The sequence below is a fragment of the Lynx canadensis genome, chromosome B3 (assembly GCF_007474595.2).
Source record: "Lynx canadensis isolate LIC74 chromosome B3, mLynCan4.pri.v2, whole genome shotgun sequence".
NCBI lineage: Eukaryota > Metazoa > Chordata > Mammalia > Carnivora > Felidae > Lynx > Lynx canadensis.
In genome coordinates this window covers 60861090-60880032 of record NC_044308.2, presented here as the reverse complement: position 1 = coordinate 60880032, position 18943 = coordinate 60861090, and the positions used below count along the sequence as shown (strand labels likewise).

The 18943-nt window shown below is 53.0% G+C and overlaps 1 protein-coding gene across 1 annotated transcript; it reads right to left on the bottom strand.

Moving 5' to 3' along the window:
- Positions 1 to 3252: 3252 nt before the first annotated feature.
- PLA2G4F (phospholipase A2 group IVF) lies at positions 3253 to 18760 on the bottom strand. Its single transcript, XM_032593514.1, has 19 exons — positions 18198 to 18760; positions 16142 to 16337; positions 15933 to 16061; positions 15441 to 15481; positions 15135 to 15177; positions 14590 to 14656; positions 12331 to 12500; positions 12086 to 12199; positions 11835 to 11872; positions 11459 to 11594; positions 9637 to 9773; positions 9143 to 9365; positions 7667 to 7781; positions 7304 to 7441; positions 7094 to 7201; positions 5688 to 5882; positions 5270 to 5436; positions 4282 to 4468; positions 3253 to 3989 (listed from the first exon to the last, which is right to left on the bottom strand). The coding sequence occupies exons 1-19, from the start codon at positions 18758 to 18760 to the stop codon at positions 3769 to 3771; spliced, it is 2988 nt and encodes a 995-aa protein (XP_032449405.1). The 3' UTR covers positions 3253 to 3768.
- Positions 18761 to 18943: the final 183 nt, after the last annotated feature.

Here is an 18943-nt window from a genome sequence, read left to right as displayed (position 1 = left end):
CACGTGCCTGTAAATTTGTTAAAATTCATTGAACTATACACTTAATCTTGTATATTTACTGTACATTTAGAATGGGTGTGTTATATTATTTATAAATTATAGTTTAATAAAATTTACAAGGGAAACCATCAGCATTCTAGCAACAGAAAGTAGAACTTTCATACTAGCGGAAGGGGATAGTGGAGGAAAGGAAAGTGAATGAGAAAGCAAAAAACAGGAGGCTTAGGTGATACCTGCCTGAACCAGAGATACAGGGGTACCTGGGCCCTATTGTGGAGCCTTCAGCCTGAGTCCAGACGACTGAGTGGAAGTGGGTAAAACAGACCTCTGGTCTGCTAGACCAGAGCAGGCCCCGCTTAGACAACTGTACTGTTTAAACTTCCCAAGTGATTCTACTCTGTGACATTTTGGGACCACCACTCTGAGGTTAAAGGCTAAAGAGCAACGATAGACTCACAAACACAAGCTAAGCAGCCAGAGACTGTCTCAAAAGCAATTGCCCACCTCCTTTCCACAGCCTACTCACCCCTCCCCACCTGACTGCCCCTCTGCCTTACTCATATTTTCCTCCCTCAATCTTTCTCTGACTTTCCCCCAAACCTTGCCTCCTTTTATCACTTACTTTGCCGAAGTTCAACAATTAGACTTTTAAACCGTCTAGGGGCGCCTGAGTGGCTCAGTTGGTTGAGCATCTGGCTCTTGATTTATTTCAGCTCAGGTCATGATCCCAGTGTCCTGGGATCAAGCCCCGTGTCAGGTTCCATGCTGAGCATGGGGCCTGCTTGAGATTTTCTCTCCCTCTCCCTCTGCCCCTCCCTAGCTCAAACATGCAGGCACAAGCTCAGTAGATAGATAGATAGATAGATAGATAGATAGATAGATAGATAAAATGAAAAATCTAATTAAATGGCCTTCTATTATATATTTTTTTTCAAAGCCAAATTCTGACTAAAGTCAAAGGTTTTTAATATGTGTGGGCTCTTAATATTCCCTGTGCCTCAGTTGTCCTAATGGAAAAAAATGAATCCCCAACCCTGAACTCTGGTGATCAATCTCACTGAGTTGCAGGACAGCCCCAGGAGAAGAGTCCTGGACTCTCTGCCCTGTTCCATGTTCCCCCACCATAGAGGGAACCATGTTCCCCCACCAAATCCCTCCAAACTGGCCACCCTCAGGACCTTGAAATGTGTTTCTGGCCATCTTGGGCCAGGGTTGGAGATGGGATAGGAATGCAGTAGAAATAGACTCAGATCCCTCCTTACCTAGGATCAGGAGCCAAACTGGAGTCAGGAGTCAAGGAATGGCCCTTAACTCCTCAGTCTGGTTGGCTCCCAGATTCAATCCTGGTGATGGTTCCTCATTCCCTGACTGAGGTTACCCCTGCATCTGCTGACCAATTTCTTGACTAGAGAACCAGACCAGCCTCCGCATTCTTGCCCTCCCATCCTTGTCTCATTATGTCTTCCCAAACCCAATCTAAGCCAAGGTGGTATTGCCTACATTTCTATGTGAATCGAGTTACCTACCAACTCTGCACAAGCCCTGCACGTGCCTGCTTCCTTCATAAAACCTGCTGGCCTGGGACAGCAGACACCAGCCACCACAAGGTGACAAGGTGATCACACAGTGAAGCAGAGAACTTGTTGTGTACAACTTTGCATATGTATGTGTGTTTTTCTTGGGAGATGGTCCATGGCTTCCATCAGTTTTCCAGAAAGGTCCAAATGGGTTAAGAACCACTAGAGTACAGTGTTGCACACCTTTTCACGGTTAGTAGGTAATGATCTGTCTCTTTAGAATGTAAGATCCCATTCACTTACTTGTCAAATATTTATTGTACATCTACTATCTGCCAGTCACTGCTTTAAACACCGGAGATAGAGCAGCAAACAAAACAGACAAAAATCTCTACCCTCCAAGGCCTTACTTTTCAGGAGCCAGAGACAGACCCTGGCTATATGAGGCATGAAAGACAGACTGAAGATTCTAAGTTTTGAGCTCCATGAAGATCGAAGAACTCAGAACTCTCTGAGTTTGAAGTTCTAAGAACTCTACAAAGTTCTAAGTTATGAACTCTGTGGAGGTCTTAATAAGTACTGATGATGCCAGCACAGGGGTGGTGATGACAGGTGGCCATAGTAGGAGCTCAGGGGCCAGCCTGGGGCTACCCCAAAGGAAACCTCTCATTGTTGAGCCCAGAGACTGTAGTGGTGGTCTATGACAGGAAGCAATGGTTGGGAAGTAGGGGAGAACCAAATTGCTCCCTACCCATGCCAGCCAAAACACTGGCCCTTCTGAGGTCCAGCTTCTTCAGCCCTCCCTGCTCATGTCCAGCTGGAGGCCTGGGGATCCCAGGCCAGGCCAGGCTGGGGGCACAGGCTGGGACCACTTTTCTCCCAGCTAGGAGCCAGAACGAGGGCTTTCTTCCCAGAGTCAGGATGGGTGAGCCTTCCTCACATAGGTGTCCCTGACCGAAAAAAGGAATTGTGACTTCGGTCCTGGAGAGGGTGGAGAGGGAAGGCTGCAGCCCAAGAAAGCACTCCTGGAGGAGAGGGTAGGAGGAGCAAGTGTCCAAGTGAGTATGGCATCAGGGCCACTGAAGGGCCCCAGGCAGCTCAGCACTGGGCAGGGAGGACATGGGGACAACAAGGCTGCAGAGGCCAACGGCCAGAGGGCCCCCACATCATGCCTAGTCAGGGTGGACCCCCTGTCTACAGACCTGAAATCTGCCCATGGTGAAGAGATTCCAGCTATCAGAAGGTCCCAGGTGGGTCAACAGAGATGAAAAACAGGGAGAGAGAGGGGCAGTTTGCCCAGATCATAGCACATGTCTGTGAAAGAGGCAGGAATCCAGGCCTCCGAGTTCCCAGCCAGGCCCCTCTACCGTGCCCATCCCTGCCCCACAGACAGGTGCTCGCCAGCCCCACCCTCACTAGCAACACGCACACCCACGCAGCCACACACTCAGTCTGCTCCCTGGTAAACAAATGCATGCTCTAGACATACCCATTGAGCTTCTGGGAATGGCAAGACTATTTGCAGGAGGGGGCAGCTGTACACCTGACAAGAGAGTGTGGTCCGAGTTTAAAGAGTAAAGCATCAGTAATTAGCAGGGAAACGTGTGCATACCCACCAGCCAGGATGCCATCAGGAGGCTGAGCAGAGAAGGGTGGTGAGCAGTGAGATGAGGGGGCAGGGGAAGCCAGAGGTGAAGGAGAGTCGGCAGGCAGGAAGGTGGCGTTAATGATCCAGACTGGCAATCCATGAGGTCTCCCTTTATTCTTGATAGCACTGAGCACTGCATCCAGGAGCCCGGCCATTTGCAGGAAGTGTGGATTAGACGGAGGAGTCTCTGCTTTTGGTCTCAGCTTAACCTGCTTTCACAGCTTCCAGTCTTGGTGAGGGTCTGAAGACCTGGGCCCCCTAAGGTCCTTCTGGGTTTGGGCCATGCCCTGGGGCTAGATTGTGGCCTCATCCCTCTATACTCCAGTGTAAAATTAGCACTGCTCACTCGTGCCCTCCTCCTCCCCAAAGCCCCTGGGGGAGACATCCCCCCGCTTTGTCTCCCAGAAACACATATGAGGAGGGTGCAGCCCCAAAGCCAAGCTGCTGTTCCTCAGGAGCTTTCTGAGGCCTGAAGGACCTAGAGCCAGTCCCTGTAACCTGGTATGAAGAAACCCCACAGAGTCTACCACTCCTCCCCGTACCAAGCCCCGGTCTGGGGCCCACAGTTGCTCCCCTCTCACAGCCCTCTGACTCCAGCCTGACTCAGCCTCCAGCCCTGCCCCCAGCCTGCCTTCGCTCCAGAGCCAGCCGGAGCGCATGCCGCAAGGTCTCCACATTGTTCAGAACATTGTATCGACTCAGAGCCACCAGCCGCTCAAACTCCTCAGGCTCATAGGTGAAGTTCATCATGCCATATGGAGTGTCTGCCCCATTGACCACAAAGTCCCCGTAGGCCTTCTCCTCGGCTGTTTGTCGTGCCACACCTACAGGTGGGAAGTGGCAAAGAGGCCAGGCTGGGGCACTCTGTGGCTAGGAGTGGCCAGCCCAGAAGCCCCCACGCCTTGCCCTAGGACATCTGGCGGGACCCACATTTCAGCTCTCTCTACCATCAGGAGGAACCGGGCCAGTGTGGATCCTGAGGCCTGGAAGGTGTGGAGCAGTGGCCAACCTGGGCCCTCCAAGAGGCATGGGGTCCAGGAAATCCACTGTCAGAACGGCACCCCACCACCACCCTGGGCTGTGTGAGCCAGACCCCGGCCCAGGGCCTCCCCTCACCTGGGGCCAGGTGTGTGCAGAAGGTACGGTTGACGAGGGGAAAGTGCAGCACGATGGGAGAGCGGGGGTCCTTGGCCTTGGCGAACAGGTAGCACTCACGGGGTTCCTCCAAGTCCTCGGGGAGCACCTCGATACTTGGGAAGGGGATGCCTCGGTCCAGGCAGTACTTCTCTGTCATCTGTAAGACCTGGGCAGGGAGGCCAGCTTTGGACCCTGCCTCCGACTGCCTGCACTCACATAGCCCGCCCACTAGCTGAGTGACTGCAGGTGGGCTACATCACCTTCCCCAGCCAATTTCTTTATTTACATAATAAAAAAGAGAATAACTCTAGTGGGGGGTTGTGGAGATTAAGGACAATCATTAGTGTTTCCAGTGTCATTCCTCTCCTTTCCTTCTCTGCTCCTCCCTGCTTCCTCTTAGGGGCTGATTTCAATGTCACCAGGTGGAAACTGAATGGTTACAGAAGGGCACGTGGGAAGAGGCTTTATTCATCATCTAATCCCAGGCTTTCCTTGGACCCAGGAGGATTAGGAGGAGGAAGCCAAAGATAGAAGGGCTGGCCCAGCAGCAGGACCAGAAAGCTCATCCAGATGATGGAACCCATCGGCTACCCCACAGGGTTTGAGGGAGCTGCCCCTAGAGACTCCCCGAGGGGACCTGATGGTAACTAACGGAGGGCAGACCCAGACGCCAGTCCAGATGGGAGCAAAGAATGCTATCAGGACAGGCAGGGGCCAGAACAGGAGCCTTCTCTTCACCAGTATGGGAGACTTCTGAGGACCTTCTTTGGCCTCTTCTCCTACCTCTCCCTCCATCTCATAGTCTCAGCAATCCCCCTCCTTCAGCTGGGGAGACCAGTGCCACTAAAAGTCTTCACAAGGTACCCGCCCTTGGATTAGAGCCCAGGCCCTCCACGAAGGGCAATTCCCAAAGCCCAGCCAGGCCGCCCTGCAGAGAACCTCAGTTCCTCCCCACCACACACCTTACCTCGAAAGGGGCCTCCAGGGAGTAGTCAAAGGACAGAATGAGGTCCACCGCTCTCTGGGGCAGCAGGCTGAGTGGGAACGGAGAGTTGATGGCAAAGCCCCCATCCACCAGGCACAGGCAGTCCCGCATGGGAGTGAGCTGGTTGGGGAAGGCGTCAGGGTGCGTATCTGCAATAGGGACAAATGCTCACTCTTCTCTCTCTGTAGAGATCTCTCCTCCCCTTCTTCTGATGGCAACAGAGTCTCCCACCCCAGCCCCTGGCCCTGCCTCCTGGCAGACATCCCAGTCCTTCCCCATCAGCCCTTGGGCAGCAGGAGCCCACAGCCCAACCTCCGGGAACAAAGGCAGTGCTGGTCCAGGTGAGCCGTGAGCCGGAGGCAAAGGCAGCGGGGGGACCCCCAGCCAGAGCAGCACCCACCTTTCCAGGCCATGAACTCCCGGCCAGCCACATAGTCTTTGTGCAGGCAGAGGCCCCTGGTGAAATTACAGTTCTCCGCGAAGGTAAAGCGGGAAGTAAAGATGTCCAGCACGGCCTGGGAGAAGGGCCCCTGGCGGGTGAAGAGCCTGGTCCTCAGACGTGTGGGATCGTGCAGCTGGAGCTTCTGGCAGTCATCTAGATGGGAGCGCGTGGGTGAAATACAGTCAGAAGGGTGCTGTCTGTTCTCCAGTGGCCCTTATGGCCCAGGGGACCCTTCCTATCTCCCCCCACATTCACCCCTCCTTCACCCCACCTCCCAAGCCTCAGACCACTGCTTTCCAGAACCTCTTTTAAATGACCTTTTCTTTCAGCGTCCCTCTATTTGAAAGTTGCCTATGACAGTGTATTTATTAAGTGATAATTTATATGCCCTTTGAAAATAAAGTTGTGTATGGGGCGCCTGGGTGGCTCAGTTGGTTAAGTGTCCGACACTTAATTTCAGCGCAGGTCACAATCTTGTGGTTTTGTGGTCATGAGATCGAGCCTGGCATTGGTCTCTGTACTGAGTGGAGCCTGCTTGGGATTTTCTCTCTCCCTGTCTGTGCCCCTCCCTCTCTCTCTGTCTCTCTCAAAATAAATAAATAAATAAATAAATAAATAAATAAATAAATAAATTTTTAAGAAGTTGCTACAATCTAAAACCTTTTTTTTTTTAAAAAGAAAACAAAGTTTTATATACAACTTCCAATCACAATTTCATCCATTAAAACACCTACTGAGCAGTTACTGTGTGCTGGGCCCCTCCAGGGCTTATAGCCTACTTAGGGGGAGAGTCACATAAAGAGATCATAAATCATACCAATGCCCCAAGGTAAGGACATAGGTGGGGTGTGCACATAGTCCTATGAAACTTGGGTGCTGGGGCGTGCAGTAGAACAGAGAAGCCCCCTGACAAAATGATGTCAGAGCTGAATCTTAAGGGATGAGCAGAGGTTATCCAGGGAAGAAAGGTAGAAAAGGTTCTGTGCAGCAGGGAGCAGCCCAAACAGGAGCCCTGAGGTGTGTGGACAGATATCCACCAGATGCCCAGTGGTCCTGGTCTGCGTTGACATAACTGGAACCCAAGCAGAGAATTCAAAGGTGCAGTCTTACTATAGAGCACTCACAGCTCCCACTGGCTTTTCTGAGGTGGGCCTTCCCCTCCTTCCCCTGGTCCCCCTGCCACGCTGCCTCAGCACATCTCTGGGCATCCACAGACCCTAAGCTACAAGTCACTTCCTCAGGACTTCTCTGAATGCAGTGGGACAGCTGAGTCCTGCACCATCCCCTCCCTCATCCTTTGTGCCTCCACCAGGGCCCCGACGCTGGAAAGAGCAGTAGGGGGAGGTCAGGGTGTCTACCCGCACCTGTGATGTTTACACTCCCTCTGTGGCAGTCTAGGAAGCTGAGGCCCGAGCCAGCAGTCTTCAGGAAGATCTCATCCAGGCTGGCTGCAAAGGCGCTGCCCCACACACCTAAGCAGAAAGGTAAGGCCCTGGGCCCTCACATCTCCTCCAGCCCAACTCAGGGCCTGGCCCAGCCCCTGCCCTGGCCCCAGCCCTCCAGCCCAGACTCACCCTGCAGGTAGCAGATCCGGGGCTCGGGCTGGGGCTGCAGCAGATGCCCCATGAAGAACTCAGAGCCAAAGAGCTCAGTGGGAACATAAGCCCCGTACTTGGGGAAGCCGACCTCATAGGGTGTGAACTCGCACCATTCTGGGGATCCAGAGTGAAGGGAATGTCACCAGGGGCCTTCCACCAGGACCCCAAGGTTTCCCCTCACACCTGAGTACAGGAGCGGGAATCTCACTTGCCAAGAGCAGGAGGCAGCAAGCCCGCTGTGCTCCAAGGCTCCCATCTATACACTGATAGCTCTGGCCTCTCCCACCTTCCTACCACCCATCGCCTCCACCTGCTTCCCAGGTCCCTGCACCCAGGCACCTGCGAAGTCTTCCCCGCTGATGTTGGTGTGGACATTGATGCTGGCGTAGATAGGATAAGGGTTCTGGCCCTGGTTGACGGCCTCCTGCTGGTCAGACAGCTTGGCAGGGTTTTTCTGGTAGGAAGGAAAGGAGGCACTTGACTTTTGGGGGTCCCCTTCCTCCCACCATCATGGCTTGAGGCCTGATACCCTGAAGAGGATGCCATGGCCCACAAGGGACTGTGGCTGCCAAGGCAAATGCTCTAGAGACAGCTCTCTAAGGACGAGGCTTTAGGCTGCAGCAAAGGTAAGGCCCCTGTGGGTTTTGTGCAATTCCAGGGGCACTGGGAACACTCACCACTTGTTTCCCATTCAAGAAAGCATATTGGAACCCAAGGGAGTCAGTGACATTTGTTTTTTTGAGTCAGTGACATTTTTATTTTTTTTTTAAATTTTTTTTTTTCAACGTTTATTTATTTTTGGGACAGAGAGAGACAGAGCATGAACGGGGGAGGGGCAGAGAGAGAGGGAGACACAGAATCGGAAACAGGCTCCAGGCTCTGAGCCATCAGCCCAGAGCCCGACGCGGGGCTCGAACTCACGGACCGCGAGATCGTGACCTGGCTGAAGTCGGACGCTTAACCGACTGCGCCACCCAGGCGCCCCGAGTCAGTGACATTTTTAAAGGAAAAATTGAAAACCAGTTTACTTTCTTTAAAAAGTAAATCGTTTGAAAATATGCATTCTTTCCTCAGACACGAGAAACCACTTGTGATAGACGTCCACAACGGAGAGCCACACAGTGGGCCAGACTCCGAGGGCTGAGAACCCTGCTGGGCTCTGAATACTCTCACCTCCCAGCTCATACCCAGCCTGCAGTTCTAGGAGCAGCATGGCAGCTGGAACACTCTCAAAACACACTGTGCTAGGGCTTCACCCCAGACCAGCCCAAATCAGTATCTCTGGAAGTAGGGCCCAGGCAAGGGTGTTTTTGAAAAGCTGTGCAGATGGGGGGCGTCTGGGTGGTTCAGTTGGTTAAGCACCCGACTTCTGCTCAGGTCATGATTTCGTGGTTCATGGGTTCGAGCCTGGCATGGGGCTCTGTGCTGACAGCTCAGAGCCTGGAGCCTGCTTTGGATTCTGTGTCTCCCTCTCTCTCTCTTGCCCCTCCCTTCCTCCCTCCCTCTCTCTCTCTCAAAAATAAAGAAACATTTAAGACATTTTTAAAAAGAAAAGAAACGCTGTGCAGGTGATTCTAATATGCAGATGGACTTGAGAACTGCAGACCAGCTTCTCCCTTCCCAGGGGTGAGGAGCCAGGAAAGACGAAGTGGTGTCAGCCCACTCAGGGATCCACCTCTTGTCCTCAGAGAGCTCAGACCTAAGGGACCTCTTTGCAAATCTTAGATCTTACCTCAGCACCTAAGGCAGAAGTAAGTGTTGGCGGGGCAGGGGTGGAAAGGAGCTGTGTTTATTTATTATCTGCTCTTCTCTTACCTCCTGGTAGAGGAAATATTCAATGAGGAGACCCCAGATGTCGATGAGGGAAACTCTGTGGCCAGTGCTTTCCAGGCTCCCCAGTTCCTGGGCATAGTATTGTAGGCGCTCCGTGGACATCGCCCCCATCTTACTGCTGCAGACCCGAGCCTGGGCACGCTCAATGGGGCCCTGCAAGGCCACCTGGGACCAGGCTGGGTCCTTGTAGAGTGTGGAGATGCACCTGGGCATAGAGGGAATTAGGGGCAGTGGGGGAGCAAGCACGGCAAGGGGAGAGAGGGAATGCAAGTGTTGGTGAGTGACCCTGCCTCTCCATCCCTTGAACCTACTGCCCTGCCCCACCCACTCAAGGAGGCCTGGGCACTCAGTGCCCCTCCTAACCCCCTTGGAGGCAGGATCCCAGCACGTCCTCAGGGACTCCACCTATATCACCAGCCACATTCCTTCCCCTTCAGGGCTCTCCTTTACTCTGCATCCTACCCCACCTCACTTACCAGGTAGACCCAGAGACCCCACTCAGGTAGGTCACAGTGTCCAGGAGGCCAAGTTCCTGCAGCCCTGCCAGGCTTCCGTACAGGGAAGACATGGCTCGGGTTCCACCTCCCGAACCTAGCACAGCCACCACAGGCACCTGGGCACAAAAATAATCATAACATTGACCACCACTGTCGCTTATGAATTATTGCTTATAATGTCAGACATTTGTCTACGAGCCTTATCGGTATTATCTCATTGAATCCTCACAAGCAACCCAGTGGGATCCCCATTTTGCAGATTAGGAAACGGAGGCACAGGAAGGTTGGACAATGTGCCCACAATCGTACAGGTAGTAAGTGATGGGCCATCAGACTGAAGCAGTATGACTCTAGAGATGGCTCTTGACAATTGTCTCGGGATTATATGTAACTGGAAGGTATCCTGGATTTCACCCAAAACTGTTGGAGCAGGGTTTCTCAGTCTTGACACTATTGATGATTTTGGACTGGGTAACTCTTTGTTGTGAGGAGCTGTCCTGTATGTTGGAGGATGCTTAGCAGCATTCTGGGCCTTTACCCAGTAGATGCCAGTAGCATCCTCTCCCCCGGCCCTGCTGGTAACAATAAAGCATGTCTCTAGACATAGACAAATGTCCTCTGGGTGGGGGGTGGAGGGATGAAATGACCCCCAGTTGAGAACCATTGGGCTAAAGCGATGAAGACCACCAAAGAGCCTGGACTTGCCCCAGACGTGAGCGGTGCCCAGATGTCTCTTTGGAATCAGAGGTGCCTGGTGGGGTCAGACTAGAAGCTTTCTGGCTGCTCAGCTTTTCCATGAAGCTTTAGCTCATTCTGACCCCAGACTTTTGGTTCCTTTCCCTGGCCTCCTTTCTTCTATCTTGAAAGAAATGCTCCCTGGCCAGTGCCCACAAGGACACTCTCCCTTCAGAGCGCTGGAGGACACAGAGCTCCCTGAGAACAAGATCTGTGCCCTCTTTACCCTCTACCTCCAGAGAGGACATCTGGCACAGAACAGTCATTACCAAATGAACAGTCCAGTCTTGCTCACCTTGTCAGGACTCAGAAGAGGCTCTGACTCCTGGGTACACTTGTAGCAGAAGAAAGCCACCAACTTATTCCCAATTTACCATAGCTCTCTGCCTTGGTGTGGCCTTGCCTCCTGCTTCCCAGCCACGGCTCCTGTGGACCCTCCACTTCCAAATTCCTTTGTCTACTGTTATGGTCTGAATTGTGCCCCTGCCCCTGCAAGTCCTTATGTCGAAGCTCCAGTATGACTATATTTGTAGAAAGGGCCTATAATGTGGTTATATAGGTTATGTAAGGTCATAACAGTGGGGCCTTTATCTAATAGTATCGGTGTCCTTGCAAGAAGGGGAAGAGAGAGATTCCCCCCTTATCCCCTGTACATGTCCAGTGGAAAGGCCGTGTGAGGACACAGCAAGAACATAGTTGTCTACAAGTCAGTAAGAGAAGCCTCATCAGAAACCAGCCCTGATGGCACCTTAATCTTGAACTTCCAGCCTCCAGGTGAGAAAATAACTGTTTGTTGTTTAAGCCACCTTGTCTGTGGTGTTCTGTTGTGGCAGCCCGAGGAGACTCATATACCTCCCTTGGCCAGGGCTGTTCATCCCTCATTACATACAGGGTCCTGACTCTCCTGATTTTGCCTATCGGCTCTGGCAAGCAGGACTGCCCCTTCCTCCTCTGTTTCCCACCCTTTCTCAAGGCTTCCTGTAACCACTTGGCCACACAGTACTCTCAAGGGAAGAGGCTGGATTTGGTCTTGGTGACCCTGGGGTCCAGCTCCTCCATTTCATACCTGGCCACTGTCAGGCGCCTGGCTCAAACCCAGAACCTGCTGCAGGGCCTTGGACACGATCTGCTTCCTCTTGTCCAGAAACTCCCGTTCCCCATCACACAGGCCAAAACCAAGACGCAGGTCAAGGTCTCCAGAGCTGCCAGAGATGGAGTGGGGGGGGGGGGAGGGGGCGGGTACTGGGTGACTGTTCATTGGAGGAAAGCCTTGGGCCCAGCCCATTTTTCACAGGAGCAGACCCATATTCCATCGAACCCCTTAGAAAGACCTCAGCAGAACCAGAGATGCCTTCCACCACCGGGCTGAGCTGAGTGGGCAAAGAGCCCCTACATATTCAGCCTAGCATAAGAGCCTTCCTCCTGAAGTCAGCCTTCCTCACCTCATTTCTGCCTTCATACTCAGAACCACCTCCTGGCCCTGAAAGAGACAATAGCCCCATCCCTGAGTGCCCTGAGTGGATTCTCCCACCCACAGCTCCTGTTGCTCTGGTAGCTCTGGCCAGTATGTGAACATCGTGGCTGAGCTCCAGGCTGGCCTGAACTTGACCCCCTCTGAGGCCCCTCCCCCCAGCCTTCTTTTGGTGGTCACAGAGCAAGCAGGTTTCCCTCAGGCACCCAGGCAGAGCCTTACCTCCCCTAGGGCCACAAAGCGCTGTTCCTCTTGGCCTAGGGCCAGAGAGGAGAGCAGGATACCCCCCTCACCCAGCTTGTTGGTGTGGGCCTCCAGCTCAGCACTTGGACCACTCTGTGGAGAAGAAAACACCCAAGGAACCCACCATGGTGAAGGAAAACATGCATCCATGGTGGCCCCAGGACGCCCCTCTAGGATGGACTGATTCTATCATCCATCCCTTCCCAGACTATGGGCTCACTCACTTGCAGGACTGTGAGCCTCTCCCCCAGCTCCACATCCAGCCTGGAGCTGATCACTGGGTTCACGTGAAAGGTGAAGGTAGCTGGGAGGCCTCCCTCCATGGGAGGTTGCAGGGGCAAGAACTGTGGCTTCTCGTAGGCCCCGGGCACTGTCAGCTGAATCTGCCTAGAGCCTGGGAGCAGAGGGCCCAGGTAAGGGGGTGAGAGTGCGGGGGTGTGTGTGGCTCATGGTGGCAGCGACCTGGATGGCAACTCCCCTTTGTTTCCTCTTTGGAGATGCCAACTCATCACCCTGCTCACCCTGTGGTTCTGTGGCCCACAGCAAAGGCATCATGAAGGACTCAGGGTCCTACAACATGCCCTGGTCAGAACTGGGAACCTGGGGAGGGTAGGAAACACACAATGCCTTGGGAAGGGGGAAGGGCAGGGAGGGAGAGGACTCCTTGCCCAGAGTTTATGAGGCTGATGATTTTGAGATCATGATATTAATTATATAAAATATAATTCTATAATAATTATAATGTTATAATTATCATACATTATTACATTAATTACCAATCTTCAACTGGTAGTTTCCCCATCTTTTGCTTCCATTCAAGCTCTGTGCTCATCACCTTGGGGAAGGTTTGTGGCCAGGGAAAAAAACAGATAGGCAATAAGTTGTTCTGCCCTTTGTTTCCAAAGTGTAAGACCTTGCGAGCACACAGAGGGTGTGCAGCGGAGGTGAGAGGAAGGAGTGGGTTCCTGGGTAGAGGCTCAGAGGAGCAGAGCAGAGCCAGCCCAGGCCAGAAGGAGGCAAAGAGGGAGGCCTGTGGGCTCACCCTGTTCCTAGCAGCTTTCTCGGGAGGAGGAAAAACCCCAGAGAGAAATGTCCATGACATTCAGACAGGGGGGACCCCAGGCAGCCTCACAAAGGAGCCCCAGACCGTAAACATGACTTGGGAGCAACAGACACCCAGAAAGCCCAGAATGGCAGATGCCTCAGGAACAGAGGCCCACATGAAACCCTTCTCCCAACATACCCTCCTTGGCACTAAAATGAGACCTGGAGACATGACATGACCCTGGGTGGGAGGGAATTAGAGAAAATAAGGAAACTGATACTTCTTTCACACCATGGTTTATGGATGGAGATTGATATGTGTTGTTCAGAGTCAGAAACAATAGACCCCGGAGTGTCACAGACCTGGGTTTGGTTCCTGGCCTTATCACTCTCAGAGTTTGGTCACTGTGTGACCTTAAGTAAGTTTCTTGTTTGAGCTGGAGCTTCATAAATCAAGAGGATATAGTTGTATTTTCCAGGGTTGTTATGAGGATTAAAAGATAAAAGACATGTGAAATGCTGAGCACAGTGCCTGACTCAGAGTAAGTGCTGGACATTTTGTGGACAGGACTCATCCCATGGGCTCAGACCCTCAGTGTCAGAGGAGACCTTAGCTGTCACACAGCCTCTGCTGCACTTCTGCTTCTGCGTCTGAGTGGCTACCCTCTGTGGCACACTATACCGGTGGCCTCAGTTCTTCACTTCTGGAATGCCCATGCTTTGTCATGTGACTTCACTTCCTCCCACTGAGAGGCCAAAATGTTAGTTACTGACTATGATGTGACCAAAGGCTTGAAAACCACCTGCTCATCTGGGCTTGCTCTCATACCTCTGCTGATGCCTTAAGAACACAACCAGTCCAGGGCTCCTGGGTGGCTCAGTCGGTTGTGTCCGACTTTAGCTCAAGTCATGATCTCATGGTTTGTGAGTTTGAGCCTCACATTGGGCTCTGTGCTGACAGCTCAGAGCCTGGAGCCTGCTTCAGATTCTGTGTCTCCCTCTCTCTCTGCCCCTCCCCTACTCACTCTCTTTCTCTCAAAAATAAATAAACATTAAAAAAATTAACAACAGCAAAAACAGAACATGACAAGTCTGCTAGTCACAGAAGGTTGTTGAGGGACATATGGCACAAAGCCAGGTCCCTCCTGCCAAGCCCAGCATGAGCTCATGATGCATGAGCTCAATAAATGCTTCCTGTTGTCTGCCATTGAGATTTACGGTTGCTTTTTGCAGAGCAATAGTTGGACTGATACAGCCACTATGCTTGAACACTTCCAAGGAGAGGAAATTCACTACTTCCAGAGGTGAATCCGTCCCATCCTTGGTCAGTTTTGAGTGGTAAAACATTAAGAACTTTCCGCCTCAGACCCACCTTCTTGAAATCAGCAGCTCAACCCCTAGGAGAGAAGGCAAGACCCAAGGTCATGGACCAGACTCACCATACTCTCGATGTGGGGCTGTCCCGTCTTCCCTGAGGGTCCCCTGGATTCTCAGACAGGGCTGAGCCTGAGGAAGACAGAGGCCTGTGGGAGCCGCCCATTCACAGGGCCCCACACAGGGCCCAGACCAGGGTGGAAGGAGGGGTCTCTGGGGCAGGGCCCACTTAACAACCTTCCCAGGGCCCGTGCCTTGTGGGTAGGAGTCTTCTGTAGCAGCCTCCTTCCCAGGACTCAGAGGAAGTGGCCCTGGTGGGAAAGGGGAAGGAGGAGAGGGGCTCTGATAGTGATGCCTTTGGCAATCCCAGCAGCCAGGGGCCCAAGTAAGTGATGTGCTGTGCACAAGGTAGGATGGTGGGCTTCTGAGCTGTCCACTCAGATGTGAGATAGCTTCTTGCCCCTGGTCCCTGGAGATGCCTCCCTAGCACACTTCCCCTCTCAGGAGTGCTTGAGTGTCCTTCACAGGCAAGTGGGCATGATAGGCTCAATTGTGGAGTCTGCAATGCCCCCCAGCCCTGGGCAGCCCCAAGCTCGCCTTCCCTACTCACCACCAGGACTCCATTGGTGATGACTTCAGACGCAGGCACCTGGCTGCAAAGGATGAGGGGCTCATGGGACATCTGGCTCCCCTTGAGATGGCTGTTACTATAATATGTGACTGAAGCAGCTGAAAGAGCCTGGGGATCATGGCCAGGTTTGGGGGTGAGAGTGGGTTTGTCACCAACACTCAAATGGGTGACTAGACTAGGACATTCCCCCACAGGCCAGGCCAGCGTAGGTCCTGGTGATTGACAGCTGGAGCTGTCCTGGAGTCTTGGTGTAAATGGAAGGGTATAGGCACCACCTGGACTCACCTGTTCTCCAGAACAAATTCCACCTGCAGCTCCTGTGAATCCTACATGGATGAAGCAAGGAAGCATCCATTTGCAAAGAGCTCTGAAAGCATCAGAGACTGACCCTGCCCCCTACCCTGCTCAGCTCCAGGGTCTAGAAGAGGTGACCATTGTTGTGGCTTCTCATGGGCACAGGACAAGTAGTAGCATCTTCATGAGAAGCTTCATGCCTTCAAAACTGTGTTCCAGGCCCTGTTCTAGACACTGAGGGTTCAGCAGTGACTAAGACAGACAAAGTGCTCTGCCCTCAAGGAGCTCACATGTTGGCTCCACTCAGGGAAGACGTATTTGAGGGGAACCTTTGTAGGGTTTGTAGGGTTAGTGGTGTAGGATAGAGAGAGGCCTGTCTTTGAGGCCTGGCCTGTGCTGACCAGGAGCCCTCACCTCCGTGTCCTGTGCCCAACTTCCTCTCCTTGAGTTCAATTCATTGCTGGCACAGGTATGGTGGCTCACCTGGTGGTTGAGTGGGAAGATGTGTCTGTAGGGTTGGCCAGGCTTGAGGCTCCTCAGGTCAAAGAGTAGCAGGGAGAGCTGGTCACTGCCCAGGATGTCCTTATCACAGAGGGTGAGCTCCAGGACATTCTGGAAACAGGGCAGGCAAGAGGTGGGAGCCTGACACAGGGCAGGAACATAGGCAGCCCTCTCCCTCTGCTGGCCCTCACCTTCACAGCACCATGGATCTGGTAGTGGAAGGTCTCGTTCCACTCAGGGTCACTGCAGTTAGCCACCATCCTTGTCTGGGCAGGGCTAGGGGACGCAGTGGGCAGGCGCAGTTCCACGTAGCAGTCAGCTTTGGACACTGCAGTTGGGGTGAGGGAGGGGTCCTCACTCTCCAGCTCTTGTTGCTGAATAGGTTGCCTGGGGAAGGCTGGGGCAGAGGGGAAGGAGCCAAGAAGAATAGAAGCTGCCTGTTTGGGACAGGGCGACTTGGGGAGAGCCGGCGTCCCTAACTCCAACTGGACCAGTTACACCACCCATTCAACTGAATCCTGTAGTGGCCAGTTGAAAAGACCACGTGGCAGCACAGATAGTTGAGTAATTCCCTAAAAGAGCCTGATTCAGACAAAGAACTCCCCTTCCATTGTGAGCACTGGTGTGGAAAGCTGCTGGAGAGCAGATGATTTCTGGCAACAGTGGGCCTCACATGCTCACTCAGGCTGGCACTGCTCCACTTGCTAGTGTCAGAGAGGAGTCCATGGTCTGCACAAGTCTCCCCTCCAGCCCCTCCTGCCTGCCCTGGGGCTCCCTCACCAGGATGGATTCCCTCCACAGTCACCACGAGCCCCTCTGCCCCACTCCAGATACACACACACACTTCAGGCCAGCCCCTGCTGAGCTCTGGGGAGGCCCTAGGGAAAGGAAGAGAAGAAAGGGTGGAATTGGGGGTCACTCACAGAGATCTGTGCCCTGGATATTTCTGGCCCTCAGCACCTTCACCTGGAGGTCATAGTAGGGGTGGGTTTCCCGCTGAAACAACAGAACTCAGGAACTCAGTTCCAGGAAGCTGGGTAGGGGGCCTGATCTCCTCCCTGCAGTAATGCCCAGCTTTGTCTTCCCCCTTCCAGTCACAGAGCAGGAGCCTGGCCCAAGGTCACTGATGTTGCTGTGCCTGGGAGCTGAGAGGTCTTGGCAGGGTCCTGGCATTGGGAGTTCAGCATGTTGGTGATGAGTTCAGGCTGGGTTCAAAGCTAAATTCCACTAGGGACTAGCTGAATGGACTTGGGCAATTACTGGATTTCCCCATGCTTCATTTTCCCCATCAATAAATGGGGGGTTACAACCTCACAGCGTTGTGGGGAGTTTTAAATGAGAAGTTGTATAAAGTGCCTGGTATAAGTGCTTCATACATGTGGCCATTGTTACTAATTATGGTTATGAGTTACCACAAACTGGCAGCTTCCCTGTCATGCTGCTGCTATAGCTTGGGAACCTAAGGGAGAGCTAGAGTGATGTACTTAGATTAAATATTAGACGGGAAAGCTGTAGTCTATCCCACCCACTAGCTCACTGACAAAGGCCACACCTCCTAGGAGGAGGCAGGTGAAGGGAAACCAGGTGTCATCCAGCTTGGACTGGTCCGACTAGTCGCTAAGGAGACAATAGCTTGGGCCAAAGAGAGATAACAGCAGGCTGCAGCCTCCTGGGAGTGAGGCTAGCCCCTCAAAATCCCAGCAAACACCTTCCTCCTTTCCCCTGAGGGGCTCTACATCCAGACTAGGGCATTCTGGGCAAAGCCAACAGCTGTATGTATCACATGACCTCACTCTCCATTCCTAATTGGGGAGGGTGGGGGGTGGAATTATTTCCAAAAGCCAAGGTCTTGGCCAATCACTTTAAGCTCCACCAGGTTGGCTAGAGCAAATTGGTCCTAGCCCGGATCAAAACCCAACCCTGGGCTAGCCTGTCTTCAGAGGGGACTGAGCTCCCAGGACTCCTGCAGTCCACACGCCCGGGGGAAGATCAAGTACTTTACCCTCCATTGCCTCCACTGAGGTCCCCTCTTGTCTCTCTTCCGCAGCAGCACTGCCCCCAGGAGGGGCAGCCCCTTGCCTGCCAGCCACCTTGGCCAGAGCGCCCAGAGCATGGCCAGCCAGCCCAGTTCTCAGCAGGAAGCCCTGCCTGCTTTCCAGAGCCACTCTGTTCTCCTCTGACTCCACTCACTGCTAGCTCAGGTCTGACGGTAACACCAAGGTGGGGAGGGTGGAGCTGGCTGCTCACAGGAGGACTCGAGGACTCAGAGTTGGGTGGCCTGCTGGGGCTGGAGGTGGAGTTTGATATGCTCCAGGAAGTGGCTGGGGCCCAATTCCCTCAGGCAGGAGGCACTTCAGTCCCTCTCCAAGAGGATGAGGAACTGGTACTCTGGCTCCCAAACCCAGCCTCTGGTTATTATTGAGCTGCTCATGGAAAATAGATACCTGAGTCTCACCCCCTAGATGATTTGATTTAGTGGGTGTGGGTCTAACCCAAGTGTTCATATTTCCAACAAGCCTTCTAGACAATGCTGATGCAGCAAGCCCAGGGAATGGAAGCCAGTAAGTTCTGCCTCGGGGCCTCCGCTCCTCCAGGTAGAAAGAAGTCCTAAAACCATCTGCCTTCCAAGTCCCACCTTCCCCATGTTTCTTAAGCAGGAACATGGAAATCTCCGGTTCAGTTTTATCTGGACTCAAAGGTGTTTCTAATCTCTTGTGGCCTCCCTCATTTTTTTCTCCAAACACAGACCGTCTGCTGTGAACCAAACCTGCACTAGGCCCTGGAACCAAAGGTGAGGAGGACCCATCCATATCCTGAGGAAATTCACAGCAGCTTCTGGCCAGGGCCCTCTTCCTGAATGGGTAGATATACCTGGATGGTCCGGGTATACAGATGGGGATACAGTCAGGTGGTATCAAAAGTGACAGCTAAAAAGCATGTCTGCCTATCCTTAAGCTACTAGAAGTAAGGCTTTAGTTTAGAGGGTCCTCTTT